Source organism: Mustela erminea, chromosome 1 (assembly GCF_009829155.1).
Source record: "Mustela erminea isolate mMusErm1 chromosome 1, mMusErm1.Pri, whole genome shotgun sequence".
NCBI lineage: Eukaryota > Metazoa > Chordata > Mammalia > Carnivora > Mustelidae > Mustela > Mustela erminea.
The window spans coordinates 160,241,975-160,259,893 of NC_045614.1; the positions used below are offsets into that span (position 1 = coordinate 160,241,975).

A 17,919-nucleotide genomic window follows, 5' to 3' on the forward strand; every position below is an offset into this window, starting at 1 on the left:
ATTCTGGAAGATGCCAACACTCAGAGCCTTTGAAAAGTAGGAGAGGGTAGAGGTTGGTTATCCTAGTCCATTCAGGCTGCTGTAACAAAATATCATAGATTGAGTGGCTTTTAAACAACAGATATTTATTTCTCACAGTTCTGGAGGCTGGGAGTCCAAATCATAGTGCCAGCATGGTTGGATTCTGGTGAAGGCCTTCTTCCAGGTTGCAGATTATGTACTTCATGATGTACCCTCACATGGTGGAAGGGGCAAGCAAGCTCCCTGAGCTCTCTTTCATAAGGGTGCTAATCCCATTTATGAGGACTTTGCTCCCATGACCCAGACATTTCCCAAAGGCCCTACCTCATAATACCTTGAGTTTTAGGATTTCAATGTACGAATTTTGAGGTGGGAAAGAAACATTCAGATCATAGCAGTGGTCAAAGGTAATTAATTAGCAGACTTCAGAATAATCATAGCAGGACCAATTAGGATACCTAATTACAGTGTTTACTCACAGGGCTAAGCTACTAGAACATTTTTATGTAAACTGAGGGTATTTCCATCATGGGCTTTAGGGCCAGAGGGAGAATCAGGGTTATACTTTAGAGAATTTCCACTTGTCACTGTGCATGTGGAGCTCCTTCCTTCGGAAGGCACCCATCTCATTGTTAACCTTCTTCACCAATGTGTGATAGTTTCGACAGCCAGAACTCTTACAGTCAGCATGTACATTCATGGCAGGGAGAAGAGTGATTTTTACATGTGTTAAAGTATTGGTTCTTAGTGGTGGATGCACATTAAAATTAAGGAGGGAGCTTTCTTTAAAAAGATGATTTCTGTAGTGCATCCCAAATTAAGAATCACTGAGTTAGGAAACCAACTTCATCTGTCAATTCAGTTAACTGATTCTCACTAAATATTTAAGAAAAACCATTAGGATGAAAGAGTAACATCAAGCTGAACATAAAGAGGAATTGATCTTTGAGAAAACAAACTGAATGTAGTGGACAAAGATAACATTTTTGTCCAAAAATATCCTAAAAAATGTGAGAGCATGTAATTTCCATAAAACAGCAGTGGGTGCTATGAAAAAGAAATGAGAATAAGAAAATTTTGGGAAATTAGAAACATGTTTTCTGAAATAAAAACTTTAATAGCAGATCGAATAGCTTCATGGTTGCACTTGATGATTAAATTAAAGGACTAGATAATCAAACCAAAGAGTTCTTCTTAAATAACATACAAAAGGACAAAGAAGAAGATTATGAGCTGTTGGACATGCAAAATAGATCTTGGAGGAGAACTAACCGTTCTAGAGCTAAAATTCTACATAGTTGCAATAAGTGCTTGGGATGGGAGATGGGCGGTGGGCAGTTGGTGGGTAACAGAGTCTGTTAAAACTTTTGTGGTGGGAGCAGAGGAGACCATAGATACTGTTTTTAATAGGAAGAAAACAGACTTAAATTTTAATATTAAGATACTTTAGATTATTGATAAGCAATTCCTTTACTCTCTGTTTTATCCTCCCAGCTTTGCTTTTCTTTGTGTACACTTTCATCCTCAAACTGGCTTCTTTCTTTTGCAGGATGTCTGTATTTGAAATTTTATGCTTTCTCTTTAAATTGGAAAGGGAAAGAGCATAGCTGCCCCACACCATCAAAGAAAAATCCTGAGGTTTCCTATGTGTGGACCAATCTGAGACCAGTTATTGTGGCCAGAAAAAAAAATCACTTCCCAAGACCTGCCATAAACTATCAGTGAAACACAAGGGCTGATTTAGAGGTATATACCTAAGTGAAAACTGGGGAATTTCATGAAGTGGAGAGGAGAAAATATCAAATGTCCACTGTAGTATGTCTCTTAAAATTGTTAGGGAAATTCATAAATCAAACAGGTAGAAAAGAAAAACAGGTATTGAGGAAAACAAACAAAAAATCAGGCAAGGAAAAGTAAAAAAGTAAGGGTGGGAGGAGAGAGAGAACAAACTATGAGCATATGTGACAATGTTTACAATAAATATGACTGGAATAAATTCTCTCTTTTTTCTTCTTTTTTAAAAAAAGGCCCTTAGATTGTATAAAACCAAATTTGGTTACTTCAGACAAATATAAAAGAAAATAATGCAGAAAGCTTAAAAATCAAATACACATATGCATACCCTGAGCAAATGTTAAGTAGAAGAAAATGAACAGTAATTTGTTATCAATGTTTATTTCAAAGAGCAAACATTAACTTTTAAAAATATTTACTATGACTTTATACCTAAGGAGCTAAAAATACACACTCTTCTCAAACACTCATATAACCGTTAACAAAAATATATCATGTAAGAGGCCTAAAGGAAAACCTCAAATTCTAAAAATCAGCTACTTTTTTTAAAAGTTTATTTGTTTAAGTAATCTCTACACCCAGTGTTGGGGTCAAACTCGTATCCTGGAGCTCAAGAGCCACACTCTCTACCAACTCTCTAGCCAGGCATCCCTAAAAATTAGATACTACTTATCGCCAATCATAATACAAGGAAACAGTTGATATATATGCATATAAATTAACAAAAGGGGAGCCAAAGAGGAATAAAGCTACTTGGAAAACTCTTTATTTCAGCTCAGGTTGAAGAGGGTGTAAGAGTTGAAATTACAAGGAAGAAAAAGTCAAGATAATAAAAAGCAAATCACAGAAAAAATATAAATGATTCATACCATGTGAAAGGGTATTTAGCCTCACCAGTCATCAGTGAGATGCAAGTTAAGCATTAAGATAAATTTTGTTGACTTTTAGACTGAGAAAAGCTTAAAAGATGTTGATTGCAGTCTTTTTTTTTTCAGAATTGTTTTTAGTAGCAAAAATAATAAGAGGGGAAGAAGGAAAAAAATGAGTTTGGTCAATGGGGAACAGCTGAATAAATTATGGCTTTGTGTTTCATAGCACTGTGTAGGTATTAGAAAGAATAAGGTAAATTGATATGGACTTACCTGGAACGATGTTTATATTTCTAAGGAAAAATAAAGCATGTTACAGAGTGACATATAAAGCATGATTTCATTTGTATAAAAAGTTTATGTGCATGGGATAATAATACAAATATATAGATAACGCTGAAGAAAGATCAAGAAAATTGGTACCGAATTGATTCCCAACTGGGAGAGAGTAAAATGGAATAGGTGGCAGTGGGTTCTTTAATTCTCCTCCCCACAATAAAAGGATGTAGTTAGGAGTAATATTTACTTTATTGTTTTTCAGTATAGTATTTAAAAAAAATTTTTTTTTAAATTTAGCTGACTGAGCCACCCAGGCACCCCTTAATCTCCTTTTCTTGTAAGGACACCAGTCATGCTAGATTAGAGCCCACCCTAAGACCCATTTTAACTTAATTACCACTTTAAAGACCCTATTTCTGGGGCGCCTGGGTGGCTCAGTTGTAAAGCATCTGCCTTCGGCTCAGATCATGATCCCAGGGTCCTGGGATTGAGCCTCACATCAGGTTCCTGCTCAGGGGGAAGCCTGCCTCACTCTCTCCCACTCCCCCTGCTTGTGTTCCCTCTCTTTCTGTCTCTCTGTCAAATAAATAAAATAAAATCTTTAAAAAAAAAAAAAAGGCCCTATTTCCAAATACAGTCACATTCCAGAGTACTAGGGTTTAGGACTTAAACAGTGAATTGAGGAAAACACAATACAGCCCATTTTGTAATTATAGATATATATATATACACACACATACATATATGTTATATACATACATTTGTATTATACACATATATAAACGTATACATATATTTAGATTGAATATTTAGATACTATGATTCAGTCTGTTTTAGATTGAACCATCTGAAATTATAGTTTCTAGAAGCAGAAAATGTCAAATGTGGGCAATTTCAGATGATTCAAAATAATACTGTGACATATTTAGTCATTCTTTTAAGATATTTATTTATTCCATTATTATTTTTAAAAAGATTTTACATATTTATTTGAGAGAGAGAAAGAGCATGTTGAGGGGAGGAGCAGAGGGAGAGAATCTCAAGCAGACTGTGCTGAGCAGAGGGAGAGAATCTCAAGCAGACTGTGCTGAGCAGAGCCCAGATCCCATGACCCTAAGATCATGACCCGAGCTGAAACCAAGAGTTGGACACTCAGTCAACTGAGCCAGCCACGCACCCCTATTTATTTATTTTAGAGCAGGGGAAGGGGTAGAGGGAGAGGGAGACAGAGTCCCAAGCAGACTCCCTGCACAGGCTTGTTTTTAAGATTTTTAAGATTTTGTTTATTTATTTGACAGCCAGAGAGACAGTGAGAGAGGGAACACAAGCAGGGGGAGTGCGAGAGGGAGAAGCAGGCTTCCCACTGAGCAGGGAGCTAGATGCAGGCTCCATCCCAGGGACCCCTGGATCATGATCTAAGCAGAAGGCAGATACTTCACAATTAAGCCACCCAGGTGCCCCTCTTCATTGTATCTAAAGATACAATTTAAATTAATCTTTATCACTAATTTGCTTCTTGGTGGAAAGAAAACACAATTTGCTCCTGAACAGTCAGACCTACTTTATTTATTTATTAAAGATTTATTTATTTATTTATTTGATAGAGATCACAAGTAGGCAGAGAGGAACGCAGAGAGAGGGAGAGAGAGAGAGAGAAAGAGGAACGGAAGCAGGCTCCCTGCGGAGCGGAGTGCCTGATGCAGGGCTCAATCCCAGGACCCTGGTATCACGACCTGAGCCAAAGACAGAGACTTTAACCCCTGAGCCACCCAGATGCCCCTAGACCTACTTTAAAAAAAAAAATGCTAGTACTTATTCTTGGTAGCTTCACATATTTTCTGTAATAGGAAAATTGAGGATGATTGGTAACCAAAAAAAAAGAATTTTATGTTGAAAACAAACAGACATATAAACTGATGGAAAAGATGAATGGGTAGAGAATTTCAAATTACCCAAAGAGACTTCCATCAAATATTTCTTTCCTTTTTTTTTTTTTCTTTAAACGGGGCAATTGAGATACAATTCATATACCGTAAAGGTTAAAGTGAAATTCAGTGGTTTTAGTATATTTGCAGAGTTGTGCAACCATCACCATAGTCTAATCTCAGAACATCTCATCATCCCTGAAAGAACAAATACCTCCCCTGCTTGCGCCCCGCCCCCATGGCCATTAGCAGACATTCCTCATCTTCCTCACCCCTGGCAACTGCTAATTTACTTTCAGTCTCTCTAAATTTTCATGTTCCAGAATTTAAAGTAGATGGGAATCATACAATATGCTGTCTTCTGTGATTGGCTTCTCTCACACTGTATAATGTTTTCAAGTTTCATCCATCCTGTATCAGTATTTCATTCCTTTTCATTGCTGAGTTATATTCGTTTGTGTGAATATACCTCAATTAATTTATCCCTTCATCAGCTGGTATACATTTGGGTTCTTCCCCTTTTTGGATATTATAAATATTCCTGCTATGAACATTGACATACAAGTTTTTGTATGCGAACAGTTGTTTTTAGTTATCTTGAGTATATGTAGTAGAAATGCTTGGTCATATGGTAACTGTAACTTTTTTTTTTTTTTTAAGATTTTATTTATTTATCAGAGAGAGGGCGAGAGAGTAAGCACAAATGGCAGGCAGAGGCAGAGGGAGAAGCAGGCTCCCTGCCGAGCAAGGAGCCCGATGCGGGACTCCATCCCAGGACGCTGGGATCATGACCCGAGCCGAAGGCAGCTGCTTAACCAACTGAGCCACCCAGGCGTCCCTATGTGTAACATTTTAAGGAACTGCCAAATTGTTCCAAAGGGATGGTACCATTTTTTAATCCCACCAGAAGTATATGAGAGCTCCAGTTTCTCTACCTCCTCACCAACACTTGTTATTGACTGTCATTTTTATTTTAGCCATCCTGACAGATATGAGGTCATGTCTCACATGGTTTATTTTTTATTTGAAAGATCTTATTTATTTGACAGAGTATGAGAGAAAGTACAGGCAGGGGGATGTAAGAGTGGGAGAGGGAGAAGCAGATTCCCCGCTGAGCAGGAAGCTCAACGGGGGGCTCCATCCCAGAACCTTGGGATCATGACCTGAGCTGAAGGCAGATGCTTAACCCACTGAGCCACCCAGGCACCCCATTTTTTCTTTTTCTTGATGGTGCCCTCTGAGCACAAAAATTTTTAATTTTGAAATTGAATATATTTTTATTTTGTCACTTGTGCTTTTGATTTCATATCTAAGAGTTTTAAAGTGTTAGCTATTATGTTGAGCTAGGATATGGTTCTTTCTGAGTTAATTTTTGTATGTGTTACAAGGTAGGGGTTTAACTTCATACTCTTGAATGTTACTATCCCATTGCCCCAGCATCATTTGTTGGAAAAGCTGTTCTTTCCCCCACTGAATGGTTTTGGCATCCTTGTTGAAAACCAGTTGGTCACAAATGTAAGGGTTTATTTCTGGCTCTTAGTTTGATTCCATTGATCTCCATGTCTGTCTTTATGCCAATACCACACTATCGTGGTTACTGTAGCTCTGTGGTAATTTTTAAAATTGTGAGCCCTCTTTTTTCTTTTCAGTCTTTCTAAACAATCCCTAGCAGTAGGATTCTACCTCAAACATTTAACACGTGTTTAAAGCAGATTATTTGAATATTTTGTTTTATGAGAAAACTATAAATCAAGTTTCTTTTTATTTGCATATGGCTTCTGATTGATGTTTTTGTCTTCTGTGAACAGCAGCCTTAGGAGAAAATAACTTTTCTGGGCTAGATATTATCACCTACATATGTCCAGGACAGTAAGATATAAATTGAAACAGAATTGTAGTTGAAGACATAGTTTTGCTAAAATGTACCATATATGGTACAAATGCACCATACTGTGTTTCCTTCCTTCCTTTCTTTCTTTCTTTCTTTCTTTCTTCTTTCTTTTTTTTCTGCAAGGGAGGGGGGAGGTAGAAAAGCACTATATGAAAATAGTTAAGGACCTGGACTCTGGATTTTGATTATATTAAGTTAGAATCCTGCCTCACTACTTCTTAACTTTGTGACTATGGACAAATTACTAAATTATTTTAATGCCACTTACTTTATAATTTAGTGAGTATTAGATGGGGCTATGTGTATAAAATAGTTATATAATGTGTATAAATGGTTCTATAATTATTTTAAAATAATTTTTTAAAAAGTGTTTGCCAACAGAGCATTGATTAAATCTGGAGATGTCAAACATTTTACATTTATAGCATAATTTTTTGCTTTCCCTTTCATTTTTTATTTGTATTTTTTATTAAGATATAATTTATATGTCACAAAACACCCTTTTAAAGTGTTTAATTCATTGCTTTTTAGCATATTTACAAAGTTGTGCAATCATCTCCAAAATCTAATTCAAGAGCATCACCCCCCCAAAAACTTGTACCCATGAGCCATCACACTTCATTCCTTCTCCCCACTCCTGGCAACCACTGATCTCCTTTTTGTCTCTATGGATTTGCTTCTTGACATTTCATATAAGTAGAATTGTACAATATGTGACCTTTTGGGTTAGGCTTCAAGGTTTTCAAGTGTTACCCACGCTATGGCAGGTATTAGTACTTCATATCTTTGTATTGCTGAATAATATTCCCTTGTGTGGACAAGCTCATTTTACTTACCCATTCATCATTCACATGGACATTTGGCTTGTTTTGACTCACTGGCTATTATGAGTATTGCCGCAACAAACATCCATGTACATGTTTTTGTGTAAACATGTGTTTTCAGTTCTTCTGGGTATAATCCTAGGTGGCATTGCTGGATCATGGAGGGACTCTGTGTTTTGACTATTTGAGGAGCTGCCAAACTGTTTTCCAAAGGGACTGTACAATTTTACATTCCCACCAGCAATATGTGAGGTAATAGCATAGTTTTCACTATAAACATATATTTTATATATATACATAATATATAAAAACATTTAATATATCAAATATATATTAAATCTATATAAACATATATTTTTCCAGCCTTATTGAGGTATGATTGATGAATAAATATTATATGTATTTATGGTATACAGTAAATTGTTTCAATATGTATACCAATGTGAAATTATTACTGTGGCCAAGCTAATGTACATATCCATCCCCTCACATAGTTACTTTTTGTGGCAAGAACAAAAGATTTTAAGATATTCTCTCTTAGCAAATTGCAAGTATACAACAAATTATTATTAACTACAGTCATCATACTGTATATTAAGTCTCCAGAACTTTTTCATCTTAAAACTGAATGTCTGTACCCCTGATGAGCATGTCCCATTTCCCCTATATCGTAGCCACTGGCGGCTACCTTTCTACACTCTATTATCATGAATTCAACTTTTTTAGTTTCTACATGTGGGTGTGATTATACATTATTTGTCTTTCTGTATCTGGCTTATTCCACTTAACATCATGTCCTCCAGGTTGATTCATGTCACAAATATCAGGATTTCCTTCTTTTTTAAAGGATGAATAATATTCCATTATGTACGTATATATGTGTATAAATATATACCTGTGTATATGTATGTATATGTAAATATATATATTTCATTGCATATATACGTATGTGTGTCACATTTTCCTTAACCATTCACCTGTCGATGAACACTTAGGTTGTTTGCATGTCTTGGCTGTTGTGAACACAGGATTGCAGATAGTGTTTTCATTTCCTTCAGATAAGTATCCAGAAGTGGGATTGTTGGATCCTTTGGTACTTCTCTTTTTATTTATTTATTTAAAAATTTATATTTTTTAAGATTTTATTTATTTGACAGAGAGAAACACAGTTAGAGAAGGAACACAAGTAGGGAAGCAGCAGAGGGAGAGGGAGAAGCAGGCTTCCTGTCAAGCAGGGAGCCGGATGTGGGGCTTGATCCTGGTACCCTGGGATCATAACCTGAGCCGAAGGCAGACGCTTAAGGACTGAGCCACACAGGCGCCCCCTCACTTCTCTTTTTAATTTTTGAGGAACCTCCATAATGTTTTCCATAATGGCTGTACCAATTTACATTCTCATTGTGTACAAGGGTTCCTTTTTCTCTATATCTTTACTAACCCTCGTTATCTTTTGCCTTTTTGGTAATAGTTATTCTAATAGGTGTGAGGTGAGATCTCATTATGGGTTTGATTTGCATTTCCCTGATGATTAATGATGTTGAACACCTTTTTATGTACTTGTTGGTCATTTGTATGTCTTCCTTGGAAATGTATATTCTTCTTTGAATATATATTTTTGAAAGAAATTCCAAGGGATTAAGAGGCAGGGACCTTGAGAGAGCCTGTTGAGGTAATGTTCTATATCTTCATCTTAGTGGTGTCTACATGGGTGTATTCACATATATAAATTCATTGAGCAATGGACTTAAAATAATGACTTATTGTATGTAAGTGACGTGTCAATAAAAAAAAAAATCCTTACTTCGTTGTACCTTTTTTCATTTTACTGTAGACCAGGGGGGCTCTTTTTCAGACCATCACTGATCTGACAACCACTGATCTTGAGATAAAAGCTAAATATACTTATTAGACACAGAAAATTCCGTCACAGTCTAGTCCAAGTTTCCTTTCTCTCTGCACCTCCTATACCTTCCCTTCCTCCCATATTTTGTTTATTCTTGGAGTTCTCAGACTCACAAGACTTCCTTTATGTATGTGGCATTTACCGATTTTTAAAATTTGCTTTTAAAAACTTTTTATTTTCAGGGGCGCCTGGGTGGCTCAGTGGTTTAAAGCCTCTGTCTTTGGCTTGGGTCATGATCCCAGGGTCCTGGGATAGCCCCGCATCGGGCTCTCTGCTTAGTGGGGAGCCTGCTTCCCTTCCTCTCTCTGCCTGCCTCTCTGCCTGCTTGTGATCTCTGTCAAATAAGTTAATTAAAAAAAAACTTCTTATTTTCAAATAATTATAGACTCAAGGAAAGTTACAAAAATACTATATACTACTGAATCCATGTACTACTGATGTACCTTCCCCTAGTAGTGACGTATAGCTGTAGGACAATATCAAAACTAGGAAGTTGATATTCATTAACTAATTTGTAAATTCATCTTTTTTAAAATTATTTTTAAAATTCCCTTTGCTGCCCAATATGTTAACCACTAGCCACATGTAACTATTTAATTTAAATTATTCAAAATTATGTAAAATTAAAAGTTAATTCTATGGTCTTACTAGCCACATTTCAAGCATTTAATACCCACATGTGATGAATGATGGCCATAGGCACAGCGCAGTTATAGACTATTTACACTGCACAAAATTCTTTAATAACCCTGTTCTAGACTGTGTTCTTCTTGAGGGAAGACTTGCCTTTTTCATCTTTATATCTGTAATTCCTAGGCAGTGTGGGCACTCAGTCCATACCTGAATGGTTGGGTCTGGTCCTACCCTCTTGTTTTACATGTGAAGAATTGTGGGCCCTAAGTTGTGATAAATAAAACGATACCTCACTTTTGAGTATCACATCTTGAATTAGAACTCATTTTCCTAATTCCAGGTTCACTGTTCTTCCCATGTGGACTCATTACTTTGTGAATTCATTGATTTGTCTCAGTTTTAGAGAAGCAATATTAAAATAATATACTTCTCAAACTTTACGGTGCAGAAAAATCAACTAGGAAGCTTGTTAGAACTTCATATTTCTGGACTGTCCAGAAAGTAGGTCTGGGGTGGGGTATAAGAATCTATATTTTAAACATATGCTTTATCAGTACTGTGTGGTAGTAGCATAAGGATACTTAAGAGAGAGCCTAGAAATGGAACTGCACTAATATGGACATTCGATTTTAAACAAAGGTACCATTTGAGGAAAGGAAATCTTTTCAACACATGATGTCGGAACAACTAACTATCAATACGGAAGAAAAAATGAACTTTAACCCCTACCTCCTGTCTTATGTAATATGGATCACTGATCTAAATATGACAGTATCGTAATCCTTGTAGGAGTGATCATAAGAGAATATCTTGGGGATGAGTAAAGGTTTCTTGGACAGGCCATAAAAGGAATCATCATAAATTAAAAATTGGTAAGTTTTACTTCATCAAGACCTTTTGCTTACCAAAAGACACAATTAGGAAAATGCATAGGTAGACCACAGAATGAGAGAAAATATTGCAGAATACATTTCAGATTAAGGACAGGTATCCAGAAGATGTAAAAACTCAGAATATATGAAGATTTTCTGTAAGTCAACAATAAAAGGATAAATAATCCAATTAAAAAACTGGCAAAAAGTTATGAGCAGACAAAATAAGATCTACAAATGTCTAAACATGCATGCACAGGAAAAAGTACTCAATATTATCAGTCATCTAGGAAATGAAAATTAAACGAAAATGAGACTCCACTATATAAATACCAGAATGGTTGAAATGATTAAGTAAGCAAAACCCAATGTTGGAAGGATTTGGAGCAACCAGAACTCTTACATTTTGTGTGGGAGTGCAGAATGGTATTGTCACTCTGGGGAAAGTGTGACAAATGTTTTTATAGAAGTCTTTTTGTGGATATCCTTTTATAGGTAGTGTATCTTGGGTGGATACATAGGAGTAAAACTGCAGGGTGTATAAGAAGCATTTCTACTCCTAGATATTTACTCAGCAGAAAGAAAGATGATATCCACAAAAAATGTTACACAGAAATGTTCATGGATAGCAGCTTTATTCATAGTAGCCAAAACACAGGAATAGGCCAGGTGTTCATCAACACAAAAATGAATAAATTGAACTATAAACTCCCACACAGTTACACAGTGGTACTCAGCAATAAAAAGGAACAAACTACTGGATGAATTTCAGAAGCGTTAAGCCGAGTGAAAGCTTGACACAACGGAATTCTCAGTTAAGGCATATAAAGCTCAATGGTGAAAAAAATGAGAACACCGGTTGCCTCTGTGGGAGTAGGGGGAGGTCTTGATTAGAAAAGATCATGAGAACTTTCTCTAGTCATAATCATGTTCTGCACCTTGCCACGGGTTGGGTCAAACTAGTGTGTGCCTTGGTCAGAATTCACTGAATGTTGTACTTAAGATTTGTGCGTTTCACTCAATGTAAGTTTTGCTGTGAGGATCAAAAATAGTTTTAAAAGTTGTGATTTTGGGGCGCCTGGGTGGCTCAGTGGGTTAAGCCGCTGCCTTCGGCTCAGGTCATGATCTCAGGGTCCTGGGATCAAGTCCCACACTGGGCTCTCTGCTCAGCGGGGAGCCTGCTTCCTCCTCTCTCTCTGCCTGCCTCTCTGCCTACTTTTGATTGCTCTCTGTCAAATAAATAAATAAAGTCTTTAAGAAAAAAAAAATTAAAAAAAAAAAAAGTTGTGATTTTGGGGCACCTGGGTGGCTCAGTGGGTTAAGCCTGTGCCTTCAGCTCAGGTCATGATCTCAGGGTCCTGGGATTGAGCCCCACATCAGGCTCTCTGCTCAGCGGGGAGCCTGCTTCCTCCTCTCTCTGCCTGTCTCTCTGCCTACTTGTGATCTCTTTCTTTGTCAAATAAATAAATTAAAAAAAAAAAGTTGTGATTTTGATGCAAGTGATCTCAAAACCGCACTTTAAGAACCATTGTATTTGATTAATTTCAGAAATAATTCTCTCTTACCATGAAAAATAATAATTCATGGGTTACTAATATAACATTTAGAAATTTTGCCTTAAAAATTTGTGGCACTTTAAATATTTTAAAAGGTATATTTTAAAAAGTAATTTCCTTATTAGTAGGTTAATGAATTGGTGGACAAGGACTTAAGACAGTATTATATAGTTTATTTTTTTCAGTAAGTATTCTTTTCTAATGTGAGGGATGCAATTTTAATATCAGGAGTAGCATCTGGAAACAGTTGTGCATTGATAAACATAGTTGAATTGGTTAAAATGTGGTTTGAGATGGATATTTATAGAGACATTTGGGAAAGCGGATGATAAACCTCTTTCAGTTAAACCCCTGCCTCTCACCCCCACCCCCATGCAATGAATATGTTTACTTATATGATAGGCCTCTAGCATCATTTACTTTAAGATTCTAAATGTTTAGAAGATTGGAACTTTTACTTCATGTATCTTAATTGGAACATGAATCTGCAAACTTTCAGAAGTCTCCAGAGGAACAATGGGAACTCTGACACTAATGACCAAATGGTGACTCATGGATACAGGGGAAATCTGATCTTATGGGTTTGTAGGTGAAATTTTATGTTCAGTTGTCTTGCTGTATCCCAAATAATCTCTCTTATAATGGGTGATCAGTCAGATGCCTGAAATTCCACCAACTAAAGATACCTGCCTGCCTCTCTAAAATTTCCTGATAAGAATCCTCTGGGGGCATTATTAAATTTCAGACTCCTCCCTTAAAGATTGGAATTCCTCCCTGAGAGACTGATTCAGTGGGTCAGAGATGGGCTGACAATTTTGTAGTTTTTAACTAGTACCTTGTTGAAAATACAAATTCCTGGGTCCTACCCAACACTTCTTTGGGAAGAAGCCCCCAAATCGACATGTTTTAGAGCATATATGATGAGAGGCCGTCTTCTCGTGTCACTGCCACACCCTGAGTCAGTTCTGTCACTGTCACAAGAGAGGAGAGGAAAGTAGGAGACTGAGGGAAGATAATTTATGATTGAGGGCAGATCTTAGCGTAAGACCTAGGTGGAGGAAGGTAAGAACTTGAAGGACAGTGAGCTTGTCTGAGAGGAAGGAAAGAATCTCCTGGGAACCATCCAATGGCTGTAGTCCTTGCTACCATTTTTTGGTAGGGGAGGGCCGGGGGACATGGGCAACCCACTGGAGAGTGACTTTTTAAAGCAACTACGTTCATTAGCTTTCAAGTGGTGGGGAGAATTCAGGGTAATTCTGTATGCCACTAAAAATTTGTCTACATGCCACGGGTTGCCAGTCATTTCACATGCTGTTAATGGAAACCCAGCAACTATAAACATACATTGATTTTTCTCTTGTGTAGTAAGAAGAAGACATAACCTATAGACCATCTTCTGGCAGAAGATGATAGATTTGGATCAGAAACGGGAGGCGTTGGAAGCCAGGAATCAAAAGTGAAGAAATTCTGCAAGCCCTTGGGTGAGAAAGGTGACAGGGATTTATTTATTTACTCACACACCTCACATTGTTGTTACGTGGTTATCTAATGTGAGTGTGTTGCTTTTAGGCTGATGTGTGCCATCAATGATATTAGGGAGAGGGTGGAATCAGCTGCTGGAAATGGGTCTTGAGTGCACATTTCTTCATAGGCTGCTTCGGCCAATACTTCCTGTCATGACCTTGTCAGCATTCACTTCTACTTATTTCCCTGGACCCTTCTTCCACCTTTCCAGGGCTAGAGTGGAACCTGAAATACCTTCATTATTATTCATGGCTAACATTGGTTGAATTCTTTTTCGCTGCGCACCCTGCTGCTGTGTTCCACGTGCATTTTTTATTTCTTTCTCAAAATAAGGGTCTAGATGCTTTGATTATTGTCCATTTTGAAGACGAAGCACCCGAGGTTCCAAAAGGCTAATCTAGCTTGCCCAGGACCTTACGGCTAGGGAATGGTAGAACCAGATTTTAAACTCATGCTTGCTTCCTTTCTCTTCCTTCCCTCTCTCCCTCTTCCCTTCCTTCCTTCCTTCTTCCCTACCTTCCTTCTCTTAGAGCGCTTGCATGTACAGACAGACACGGTAGGGGGGGAGGGAAGAGAGAGAGGGAGAGCGAGAATCCCAAGCGGGCTCCTTGCCTACCTTGGGGCCCACTCAGGCTCCATCTCACGACTCTGGGATCATAGCCTGAGCTAAAGTCAAGAGTTGGACACTTTAACCACCCAGGCACTCCTGAACTCCTGCTTTCTGACTTCTAATTCCAAACTCAGAAAATGGGAAACTGCCCTTGCACCTCCTTCAGTGTGCAGGAACAGGTATCCCGGCTGGACAGACCGCTTTTGAAAGGCCGTCAGTCCCTGAGACTTAAAAGCATTAAGGTTTCCATTATGAAATTTTTGAAAATCAGAGAAGGGAGAGAAAACACCTATAATATGGCTGGCCTTACATAACTATAGTTAACTAGTATCTTCATGTATTTGCTTTCAGGCTTTTTGGGGCATATGAATATATTTCCTTATAGTATGTATATTCTTTAGTATCTGATATTTTAAGTATAAGTAGAATTTCCATACTCCTAGATTTTCATGACTCTCGAGTGATAACGTAAGACTTCTAGCAGTTTGAGAGAAGGCTAGCAAATAAGTGAATGAGTTGATTCCGTGTATGGAATATTATGTGTCTGTGCACTTGTCGCTTTTGATTTTCTGTGTTCAGAGGGGAGGACTATTGTTTTAGTTTAAATTTTGTAGAACACTTTAAACAGTACCGTGAACAAATAACATACTCTCCCAAATCAAATATGTTTTACCTGTTGTTCTAGGTCTTGCTCAAATCCACACCACCATTAAGCCTTTCTAGATTTTCAAGCCCATGATGATCTTTCTCTATTCCAGTCTTCTCGAGCGCTTCCTGGCTGTGCCTCCCATTTGACATTCACCATGCCCTCCATTTGCTAGTTACGATGTTTTTTGTCCTGTTTTCTTATACCTTTCTCTATCCACGACAGCTAAGCTAGCGCTTTTTTCATGACATCACTTTTGTTTTTTTAGCATTTTGGTATTCAAACCAAATTGCTATTAATCAATTTCTCTGACATACTGACTTTAAACTTTCTGGTGTGTCTTTCTTTGCCTTGTAGGTTCCTATCACTGTAATCATGCCAGAAATGACAGAGAATGAGACTCCTACAAAAAAGCAGCACAGGTACGTAGCCCCGGTCCAAAAATAACATATAGTTTGGGCAGATAAAAAGCAGAATTAGTCCCTACTTTGCTAAAAAGGCAGTCCTCAGGGAACTTTCATTTGGGTGCCTGGAAAACCATTGCTCTTCAGAATATGTGTGGATAAATAAATACAGATGTACCAAAAGGAGTATAGAGTTAAAATTTACCTGTCCTCCTTATTTTATTAACACTGTAACAAGTAAGAATGGTAGGAAGTAATTAAAATTGTATAATACCAAATCTGTGTTAAATGTTTACCTTCTCCTGAAAATTTTACTTGCACACAATATTATAGTCTTTATAAATCATAAATTCATTTAGACTGAAGTCAATTTAAATAGATGTTTTGTGACATTACAATTTTCTGACATTATAATTTTCTAACATTACAATATGCACAGCAGTATATTACTTCTGGTTCTTTGTATAAGCCCCTTTCTGAATTTCCAGCATTTGGGGCAGTGTTTCTGCTTAGAATTGCATGCCTGGTACTTTCATTAATATTAAAATCCCCATTCTCTTTCTTTACCAAATAGCTATTAGGGAATGCTAATGTTTGTACATAAAAGGGAAAATCAGTGGTTTTAGGAAATTAGCTTTTAGGTACACAAATGCAGAACATGGCTCAAATGCCAGTAATCTGTGCCTGGGTGCTGTTGGCTGCCTTTTTTCTCCCTGGGATTAAAAGTTTCCTCCTGTTCTTGTATCCCTTACACATTCACAGCACCCCTTGCCAGCCACCAGGGCAAACATTAGAGGTCACCTACTTGGGGTATCTCTTTGAGAGTTGACTAGCTCTTTAATTACATTTTTCAAATAGTTAAGGTTTTTTCAGTGATTAATTAACTTCCCAACCAATGACTTCTGGGTATGGAAGAATAGAGAATTGTAGTTACTTCTAGAAATCGTGGATTCTAAATTTACATTGATGTACCTACAGTTATGTTTTCCATACCATAATATTTATTAAGAAAATGTTTCTTTGGGTGGTTTCCTGTTGATACAACAAATACAAATTCATAAAATTTATTCTTACAGTTCTCAAAATATAAAGTGTTAAAAATGTTTTCCTATTATTTTCATGTTCCTTTTATCTTTTTGTTTCAGAAAGAAAAACCGGGAGACACACAACGCAGGTAGAAACCAATTTCAATTATATTTGTTAGCACTTTTTGCATTCAAAATGAAATTATACTGTAGTTGATTTTAAGTTTTTGTGTTGTAAGCATAGCATCATTATTCATTATGTTTTAGGGAAATGTTCCTTACTTTTTTTTTTTAAGATTTTATTTATTTCTTTGAGAGAGAAAGCATGAGTGAGGAGGAGGGTCAGAGGGAGAAGCGGACTCCCTTCTGAGCAGGGAGCCCTAAGTGGGGCTCCATCCCAGGACCCCAAGATCACGCTGAAGGCAGATGCTCAGCTGATTAAGCCACCCAGGTGCCCCTGTTCCTTACTTTTTTATTCCTTTATTGTTTAATTGACAAAAAGCCCCCAGTCTCACAAAGGTGGTTTGCTTATCTTCTGATTCATTGTCTATTTAAATAATTTAAGGATTAATATGTATCCCTGGAACTAGTGGTTTAAGTGGTTTCACTCACTGAGGAGGTCCAGCTCTACCTCTGCCAAATGGAATAAAGAGTATGTGTCTTTGCAGAAATTCTAGAGGGGGCTGGCTGCCTACAGGAGTAGGGGAGAGATGAGCAGCAGGCTGTAGACCTTAAAGGTCCTAGAAATGTGAAGAGTCTTAATGAAGTTATGGAGTCCTCAATTACAGAGAAATATAGAAAATACATATTTGATTTTATCTCAAAATATCAAAATTCTAGGCCAAAGCCAGATAAACATTTATAGAAGTAATTGTATGTACTTTTACAATTTGGTACATTTTATAACACTTTATTTTTCAGGGGCTACAGCCTTCTAGTCATTGTAAAAGGTGTTTTAAGGTTCTGTAATCTAAGTAGGTCTCCTTTGCCCATATGAAAATGCAGCTGTTTAGTAACTTAGCTTGTTAGTAGGTTCTTAAATTTCAGTTATCACTAAAATCTCTAGTAATTACTTGAAACATAGTTAGCAACTTCTGTTTATAATTTGAATTTAATTATTATAGATCACATTTTAAAATGTTA

The 17,919-nt window shown here is 37.1% G+C and overlaps 1 protein-coding gene across 5 annotated transcripts in view; it reads left to right on the forward strand.

Annotated features, from left to right (window-relative positions):
* The window catches only part of USF3 (upstream transcription factor family member 3), a 43,385-nt gene that overhangs the window by 9,319 nt on the left and 16,147 nt on the right, over positions 1-17,919 (forward strand). The window contains exons 2-5 of one of the 5 annotated variants that reach the window (XM_032348508.1): positions 1,571-1,767; positions 13,933-14,048; positions 15,705-15,769; positions 16,897-16,925. In XM_032348508.1, coding sequence (XP_032204399.1) covers positions 15,723-15,769; positions 16,897-16,925 — 76 coding nt within the window. In that variant the 5' untranslated portion in view covers positions 1,571-1,767; positions 13,933-14,048; positions 15,705-15,722. Of the gene's footprint in view, positions 1-1,570; positions 1,768-10,252; positions 11,012-13,932; positions 14,058-15,704; positions 15,770-16,896; positions 16,926-17,919 lie in introns of those variants that run through there. The other 4 variants (XM_032348518.1, XM_032348505.1, XM_032348501.1 and 1 more) reach the window with 4 other exon arrangements.